Source organism: Rhinichthys klamathensis, unplaced genomic scaffold (genome assembly GCF_029890125.1).
Source record: "Rhinichthys klamathensis goyatoka isolate OS25496 unplaced genomic scaffold, OSU_Roscu_1.1 h1tg000545l_1, whole genome shotgun sequence".
NCBI classification, from domain to species: Eukaryota; Metazoa; Chordata; class Actinopteri; order Cypriniformes; family Leuciscidae; genus Rhinichthys; species Rhinichthys klamathensis.
Window position 1 is genome coordinate 308,100 of NW_026607017.1, and position 9,401 is coordinate 317,500.

At 38.8% G+C, this 9,401-nt stretch overlaps 1 protein-coding gene across 1 annotated transcript in view; it reads left to right on the forward strand.

The window, feature by feature from the left end:
* Nucleotides 1-1,031: 1,031 nt before the first annotated feature.
* otop1 (otopetrin 1) overlaps nt 1,032-9,401 on the forward strand; it is a 9,988-nt gene continuing 1,618 nt past the window's right edge. The window contains exons 1-5 of the mRNA XM_056238810.1: nt 1,032-2,388; nt 2,472-2,608; nt 4,096-4,154; nt 4,561-4,691; nt 5,424-6,298. Coding sequence (XP_056094785.1) covers nt 2,019-2,388; nt 2,472-2,608; nt 4,096-4,154; nt 4,561-4,691; nt 5,424-6,298 — 1,572 coding nt within the window. The 5' untranslated portion in view covers nt 1,032-2,018. The remainder of the gene's footprint in view (nt 2,389-2,471; nt 2,609-4,095; nt 4,155-4,560; nt 4,692-5,423; nt 6,299-9,401) is intronic.

A 9,401-nucleotide genomic window follows, 5' to 3' on the forward strand; every position in this document is an offset into this window, starting at 1 on the left:
GAGAATGATCCTCATTGGTTCTTGAAGAAGCTCAAACGTGCTGCGTAACACGAGAATGATCCTCATTGGTTCTTGCAGAAGCTCAAACGTGCTGCGTAACACGAGAATGAACCTCATTGGTTCTTGCAGAAGCTCAAACATGCTGCGTAACACGAGAATGATCCTCATTGGTTCTTGCAGAAGCTCAAACGTGCTGCGTAACATGAGAATGAACCTCATTGGTTCTTGCTGAAGTTTAAACGTGCTGCGTAACACTAGAATGATCCTCATTGGTTCTTGCAGAAGCTCAAACGTGCTGCGTAACACGAGAATGATCCTCATTGGTTCTTGCTGAAGTTTAAACGTGCTGCGTAACACTAGAATGATCCTCATTGGTTCTTGCTGAAGTTTAAACGTGCTGCGTAACACTAGAATGATCCTCATTGGTTCTTGCAGAAGCTCAAACGTGCTGCGTAACACTAGAATGATCCTCATTGGTTCTTGCTGAAGTTTAAACGTGCTGCGTAACACTAGAATGATCCTCATTGGTTCTTGCAGAAGCTCAAACGTGCTGCGTAACACTAGAATGATCCTCATTGGTTCTTGCTGAAGCTCAAACGTGCTGCGTAACACGAGAATGATCCTCATTGGTTCTTGCTGAAGCTCAAACGTGCTGCGTAACACGAGAATGAACCTCATTGGTTCTTGCTGAAGCTCAAACCTAATGCATAGCAAGAATGATTATCATCTTGTCACAATGCAATAAAGGGTCGCAAAATAGGCTTAATTTTTTTTTTTTTTTTTTATGGGGGGGGGGGGGGGGGGGGTTGGGTATATGGAATTATAGTTTACTTATTTCTGGGCCATTATGTTTGCTTAAGAAACTAAATTTCTCAGATAATGTGTATATCTGTTACTTTAACTTTAATTGTAGCAGCTAAAATTGAATAAGATTAAATATCGCGATTCTCTTTATTATCATTTCATGTTCACATAGACTAGCTACACAGATTTAAGTTAAATAAAATACAGTGCGTCGGCACCCTCGTCTTTTAGACCTGTATGAATATGTAAATTAGATGCATGGGCATGTGTGAGTTTATGCAGACTTTCTCCCGTTATCTCTCATTATTTGTCCACATTCGAACTTGTTCCAAATTATAACAGAAGTCCCATTAACGCGCGCGCGTCCTTTAGGGTTTAGTTTTCATCAGGTTCAGTTCTCCGCGCGCCTCTTGATCAAACTCCTGGCTGATGACATTATGAGAGAATGATGATGAAAAGCGCGTGATCGCATCTGTGTCAGACTGTGTCAAAGGTCATCGGAAGCGTGCGCGTTTGATCTCGGTCTGCGGTGACGCGCGAGTGAACGCGATGATTTGCGGCTGATGCGGGTTTGTGCGCATGTTAATCCAGGTCAGAGCCGGTATGATAGAAGCTCTTTTGTTGCGTCTCTCTGGCCCGGATCGCTTTCATCTAATTGTGGGTCTCTCTGTAATTGAGCACACCGTCAAATTCGGTTTGTTCTCGCAAACTTTTCTTCAAGTGCTTCGACAAGAGGAGATTGTGTCTGATTTCACCCGCGTTTCGCAATCCGTCTTTATTTCCGCACGAAGGTTCGCGCAGATTTAATGTTGAACACATTCTTCCTATGCAGGTCGTTATACGAGTCCGCGGTCAACAAAGGAGGGCGTCCATAAAGAGCCTTTGACCAGTGAAATCCGAGATCCTAAAAGCTGCGCTTGAGCCACAGAGGCCGAGGAAAAGCTCACTGGAGCTTCACATCTCACGGAGAAATGACTCGCCTGCCAGAGCGCGCGGAGATGCGATGAGCAGCGCGCGCGTCAGGAGGAACGCACGGTGAAGTTTGCGCGTTCTTGGCATCGCTTGGCTCACAGATGAATGAAACTCAATCCGCGTTAATCTGCTGCTCTTTCTGGGAGGTATATAGCGCGATTACCCGCGCGATGGACGCGCACTGAGCATGTCTGCCGTTCCGCGAGCTTCCGAAAGCGTTCCCACAGCGTTTAACCGGCACCATGGTGGAGCACAGCCTGGACATCATGTGTCTGAACAAATACGGCCCCAGTTCCTCCTCATCATCATCCTCAGACGGAGAAAAGAAACTTTTCTCCAAGCTCAAGGTGAGTTTGACCAAGAAGTACCCGCACAAGAACGCGCAGACCCTGAGCGCGCAGTACGGCACGAACCTGCTGCTGATCGGCGTGTCCGTGATGCTCGCGCTCGCGCAGCACGGGCCCGCGGTGAGAGAGGAACACCTGCTGACCTTCATCACGGTGCTCATGCTCGTGCAGCTCGCGTGGATGATCTGCTATATGATCCGGAGGGAGCGCGAGCGCAGCCCGGTGCCGGAGAGAGACGCGCACGCGGGCACGAGCTGGATCCGAGGTGAACCAACCAACCGGCTCGTTTACTGAACGCTTTCTCTGTGAGCGTGAGAATGATTGATTTATGTGCTGTTTGCTTGTCAGGGGGGCTGACGATGCTGGCGTTACTGTCGCTCATCATGGACGCGTTCCGCATCGGATATTTCGTCGGGTATCATTCCTGCATCTCCGCCGTGCTCGGGGTCTATCCCATCGTGCACGCGCTGCACACCATATCCCAGGTGAGAACGCGCATGTGTCACGCGCTCTTGTTTGATTTTGTAAAGCAAAGTTGAGATGTTGAAAAATATTTCCCCGGGTTTAATAAAATTACTTAAACGTCACACTCGTCATCCGCATACATTGCGTGAGAAAAAGCATACAAATTAAACATTCAACTCTGGTCACACATATCAATGGAAATAAAAGAAAGTGTACAAAAGTCGGTTATCTCTTCTCCTGTCACATCTATTAGTGACACTCTACACACATGCGCAGTTCTCATTGTACCTTGTGCATCAAATTACCATAAATGCACAATGTGACCGTTACAATTTGTTCCAAAGCAGTGAGTAATGTTGCCAATTTCTTCAGTTATGAAGCGATTCGGCTTTAGATGGATGCAGAAGGTGTACAAAGTTGGGGAAAGTTACTTTGAAAAGTAGTGCGTTACAATTTTGCGTTACTCCCTTAAAAAGTAACTAATTGCATTACTTAGTTACTTATTTTAGAAAAGTAATGCGTTACGTTACTTTTGCGGTACTTTCCCCCCACCTGGACTGGGTTTGTTTTTTATAACAAAAAAGTTATATTTTTGGGCAAAAGTAAAGACCATTTCACACCAAAAGTGAAATAATAATCCTCGGCTGAAGGAAATGCAGATTCACTCCTGTACAGTAGAGGTAGAACACAGTGGCAGTAGAGTACAGTAGAGTACAGTAGAGTACAGTAGAGTACAGTAGAGTACAGTGGTGTACGGTACAGTAGAGTAGATTACAGTAATGTACAGTAGAGTATAGCAATGAACAGTGGTGTACAGTAGTGTACAGTAGAGCACAATAATGTACAGTAGAGCACAATAATGTACAGTAGAGCACAATAATGTACAGTAGAGCACAATAATGTACAGTAGAGCACAATAATGTACAGTAGAGCAAAATAATGTACAGTAGAGCACAATAATGTACAGTAGAGCACAATAATGTACAGTAGAGCAAAATAATGTAGAGCACAATAATGTACAGTAGAGGGCGCCGCTCAGACCTTTCAGCTGTTCTGGTTAACAGAAGAAGAATACAGGAGAAGAAAGTTTAACACTTTACCAATAAAAACTAAAAAATCTATAGGAATTTTTGCTTATGGTTTAACTGAATCATTGAAGATCAGAAGCAAGTTCATTGGTCAATAAAGTGAGATTAAATGCATAGAAATGTATGTTTTATTTAACATATTTAGTTATTGGAAGTTTGCGTAGTATTCTGATTCTGCATTTCACTGATTTTATTAATTTTGAGGAATATTGAATCTTTTTGTGTGCAAGTGAGACGAGTAAATGCTCACATTTAGTCTAGAACTACACTAACCATCGTGTTTACACACACACACACACACACACACACAACGCCTCTGCACTTTGATTTCTCTCAACATGTGGACAGGACAGCTGTCAGTCAATAAATGGGAAATAAAGCGGTCAGAACTGATGTTGATGTGTGTTTGCCCCGATCAGGTGCATTTCCTCTGGTTCCACATCAAAGACGTCATCAAGAAATACGAGACGTTCGAAAGGTACAGACGCGCTTCCTCCGGCTTTATTCCTCACGAGAACACAGATGTTCTTCACACATCACATGCATGAGGAGTTTCTCAGTACATGCCTTGAGAAACGTCTAGATTACAAGACATTAACTTCACACTCACTCTTAAGTTGGTTTATTATCTTTATAAAGTCTTGTTCCAGAACCTTATAAAACATAAACATCACTGGAACGAGTCAAGAATACATTATGTGTGGATTGGAGGAGACAGAAATTAAATGATTCTTATAGTCAGACCTGTGAGCTGTTTCTGTCCATCTCTGAGTGTGTGTGTGTGTGTGTGTGTGTGTGTGTGTGTGTGTGTGTGTGTGTGTGTGTGTGTGTGTGTGTGTGTGTGTGTGTGTGTGTGTGTGTGTGTGTGTGTGTGTGTTGTGCAGGTTCGGAGTGATTCATGCCGTCTTCACGAATCTGTTGCTCTGGTGTAATGGAGTGATGTCAGAAGCCGAACATTTCCTCAAAAACCACCGGAGACGCTTAACAGCACTGGGATACGACAATATCACTACAGGTGTGTGTGTGTGTGTGTGTGTGTGTGTGTCTGAGAGAGAGAGAGAGAGTGTGTGAGTGAGAGACACTGTGTTTTTGACTGCTCACTGTGGGAGGAGTCTGAGCTCTATAGCTATAGTCTCTCTCTCTCTCTCTCTCTCTCTCTCTCTCTCTCTCTCTCTACACACACACACACACACACAGCTCTTCCTGCTCCAGCAGAAGGTCTGGCTGCTGGTTTGATGGTTTGCAGTGATTTGTTCTGAACTGAATGCATTAGATCTCTAGATGGCGCCAGAGAGTCACAGAACAGTCATGTTTCTGTGTGTGGGAATAATGAATGTGCTTATCGAATTTCATTACAATCTACTTCAAAGACCAAATAACTCAGTCAGAAAAGTCTTTTTCCTTTGAATCAAATGTATTTTTAGATATTTAGATATTCAGATTTGTGTGCGCTCAGGAGGAGAGCGGATGCGGACAAATTATTTCTACGCACACACATTCACAATATGATGTAACACTGCGCGTATGTTTTAAAAATCATAATTGAACATATAAACAACACTTTTTAAATAGCCCACTTAAAGTGTTTATTACAAATAAATTACTAAATGCTAAAAATGAAAAAATGTAAATGAACTGTATGAAGAAAAGCTGAATGATTGATTGATTATCTTCCGAAGGTTTTGCAGAGTGTGAGCTGACGTGTGTGTGTGTGTGTGTGTGTGTGTGTGTGTGTGTGTGTCCGCAGTGGAAGTGGAGCCTCACTGTAACTGCACCACCAGCGCCTGCTCCATGTTCTCCACCAGCCTCTACTATCTCTATCCCTTCAACATCGAGTACCACATCTTCGTGTCGGCCATGTTGTTCGTGATGTGGAAGAACATCGGGCGAACGCTAGACCGGCACTGCAACCGCAAGCGTCCCAGCACGCGCAGTTCGGGTCTTCTGATCGGGCCGCTCGCGGGCCTGCTAGCGCTGGCTAGCTCCGTCACGGTTCTGGTGGTGTACCTCATCCACGTGGAGAAGTCGGAGCAGACGCGCGAGGCCGCCATCTCCATGTTCTACTGCTACGGCGTGGTGATGCTAGCCTGCATGTGTGGCGCTAGCAGCGCGGGGCTGCTGGTGTACCGGCTGGAGGACTGGCCCATGGACACGGGTGCGAACCCATCGCGCACGCTGGACACGGAGCTGCTGCTGGGCTCGTCGCTGGGCTCGTGGCTAATGTCCTGGTGTAGCGTGGTGGCGGCGGCGGCGGCCGCGGCGGGGGGTAGCAGCTTCCGCTGGATCTGCCTAGCGTACTCGCTTCTGCTGGTTCTGGAGAAGTGCATGCAGAACCTGTTCATCGTGGAGTCGCTGTACCGGCGGAGCCGAGAGGACGAGCCGGCTCCACCCGAGATCTTCTCCGTCATGCCGCCGTACGATGGCATCGTGAACCGCGGCTACGAGACGCAGGATAAGCGCTGCGCTGCTCTGGACGCGGAGGCTAGCGAGAACAGGCAGGGGTTCGGGAGGATGAACGGGGACGCTACGGTTCCTGCGGGGAACCGGCTCAACGTGACGACCGGGAGGAAGAGGCAGATCCTGAAGAACATCACCATCTTCCTCTTCATGTGCAACGTCTCGGTGAGAAGATGAGAAAACCATCATGCTGATGTGGGTCGTGAAAAGTCAGATTTATGACAAGCTTAATCTGAATTATGAGATAAAAAGTCAAAATGATGACATACTAAATCTGAATTACGAGTTAAAAAGTCAAAATGATGACATACTAAATCTGAATTACGAGTTAAAAAGTCAAAATAATGACATGCTAAATCTGAATTATGAGTTAAAAAGTCAAAATGATGACATACTAAATCTGAATTATGAAATAAATAGTCAAAATGATGACACTAATAAATCTGAATTATGAGTTAAAAAGTCAAAATGATGACATGCTAAATCTGAATTATGAGATAAAAAGTCAAAATGATGACATACTAAATCTGAATTATGAAATAAAAAGTCAAAATGATGACATACTAAATCTGAATTATGAGATAAAAAGTCAAAATGATGACATGCTAAATCTGAATTATGAGTTAAAAAGTCAAAATGATGACATACTAAATCTGAATTATGAGTTAAAAAGTCAAAATGATGACACTAATAAATCTGAATTATGAGATAAAAAGTCAAAATGATGACATACTAAATCTGAATTATGAGTTAAAAAGTCAAAATGATGACATGCTAAATCTGAATTATGAGTTAAAAAGTCAAAAAGATGACATACTAAAATGAATTATGTTGAAAAATGATGACATACTAAATCTGAATTATGTTGAAAAATGATGACATGCTAAATCTGAATTATGAGATAAAAAGTCAAAATGATGACATACTAAATCTGAATTATGAGATAAAAAGTCAAAATGATGACATGCTAAATCTGAATTATGAGTTAAAAAGTCAAAATGATGACATGCTAAATCTGAATTATGTTGAAAAATGATGACATGCTAAATCTGAATTATGAAATAAATAGTCAAAATGATGACATACTAAATCTGAATTATGAGATAAAAAGTCAAAATGATGACATACTAAATCTGAATTATGTTGAAAAATGATGACATGCTAAATCTGAATTATGAGTTAAAAAGTCAAAATGATGACATACTAAATCTGAATTATGAGATAAAAAGTCAAAATGATGACATGCTAAATCTGAATTATGAGTTAAAAAGTCAAAATGATGACACTAATAAATCTGAATTATGAGATAAAAAGTCAAAATGATGACATGCTAAATCTGAATTATGAGATAAAAAGTCAAAATGATGACATGCTAAATCTGAATTATGAGATAAAAAGTCAAAATGATGACATGCTAAATCTGAATTATGAGATAAAAAGTCAAAATGATGACATGCTAAATCTGAATTATGAGATAAAAAGTCAAAATGATGACATGCTAAATCTGAATTATGAGTTAAAAAGTCAAAATGATGACATGCTAAATCTGAATTATGAGATAAAAAGTCAAAATGATGACAGTAATAAATCTGAATTATGAGATTAAAAGTCAAAATGATGACATGCTAAATCTGAATTATGAGTTAAAAAGTCAAAATGATGACATGCTAAATCTGAATTATGACTTAAAAAAGTCAAAATGATGACATACTAAATCTGAATTATGAGTTAAAAAGTCAAAATGATGACATACTAAATCTGAATTATGAGTTAAAAAGTCAAAATGACACTAATAAATCTGAATTATGAGATAAAAAGTCAAAATGATGACATGCTAAATCTGAATTATGAGATAAAAAGTCAAAATGATGACATACTAAATCTGAATTATGAGATAAAAAGTCAAAATGATGACATACTAAAACTGAATTATGTTGAAAAATGATGACATACTAAATCTGAATTATGTTGAAAAATGATGACATATTAAATCTGAATTATGAGATAAAAAGTCAAAATGATGAAATGCTAAATCTGAATTATGAGATAAAAAGTCAAAATGATGACATGCTAAATCTGAATTATGTTGAAAAATGATGACATGCTAAATCTGAATTATGAGATAAAAAGTCAAAATGATGACATATTAAATCTGAATTATGAGATAAAAAGTCAAAATGATGACATACTAAATCTGAATAATGAAATAAAAAGTCAAAATGATGGCATACTAAATCTGAATTATGAAATAAAAAGTCAAAATGATGACATACTAAAAATGAATTATGAGATAAAAAGTCAAAGTAATGACATGAGATTAAAAAGTCAATATATTTTTTAATTATTCGACTTTAATCAGGATTTTTGATTTAGTATATCAGTCTCGACTCATAATTTTTATCAAAATACTTTTTTGTCAACATTATGACTTAATATATAATACTTTCAATTTTTTAAATCTCAATTATGATTTAGTATAATTATGACCTTTTATCTCAATTTTGACTTAGTATGTCATAATTCTGACTTTTTATCTCATAATTATATTTTAGTATGTCATCATTTAGACTTTTTATCATAATTATGACTTAGTATGTCATCATTTTGACTTTTTATCTCATAATTATATTTTAGTATGTAATCATTTAGACGTTTTATCATAATTATGATTTAGTATGTCATCATTTTGACTTTTTATCATAATTATGATTTAGTATGTCATCATTTTGACTTTTTATCATAATTAGGATTTAGTATGTCATCATTTTGACTTTTTATCATAATTATGACTTAGTATGTCATCATTTTGACTTTTTATCATAATTAGGATTTAGTATGTCATCATTTTGACTTTTTATCTCATTTATATTTTAGTATGTCATCATTTAGACGTTTTATCATAATTATGATTTAGTATGTCATCATTTTGACTTTTTATCATAATTATGATTTAGTATGTCATCATTTTGACTTTTTATCTCATAATTATATTTTAGTATGCCATCATTTAGACTTTTTATCATAATTATGATTTAGTATGTCATCATTTTGACTTTTTATCATAATTATGATTTAGTATGTCATCATTTAGACTTTTTATCTCATACTTATAACTTACTATGTCATCATTTTGACTTTATATCATAAATTTGATTGTCATGATTTAGACTTTTTATCATAATTATGATTTAGTATGTCATCATTTAGACTTTTTATCATAATTATGACTTAGTATGTCATCATTTTGACTTTTTATCTCATAATTATA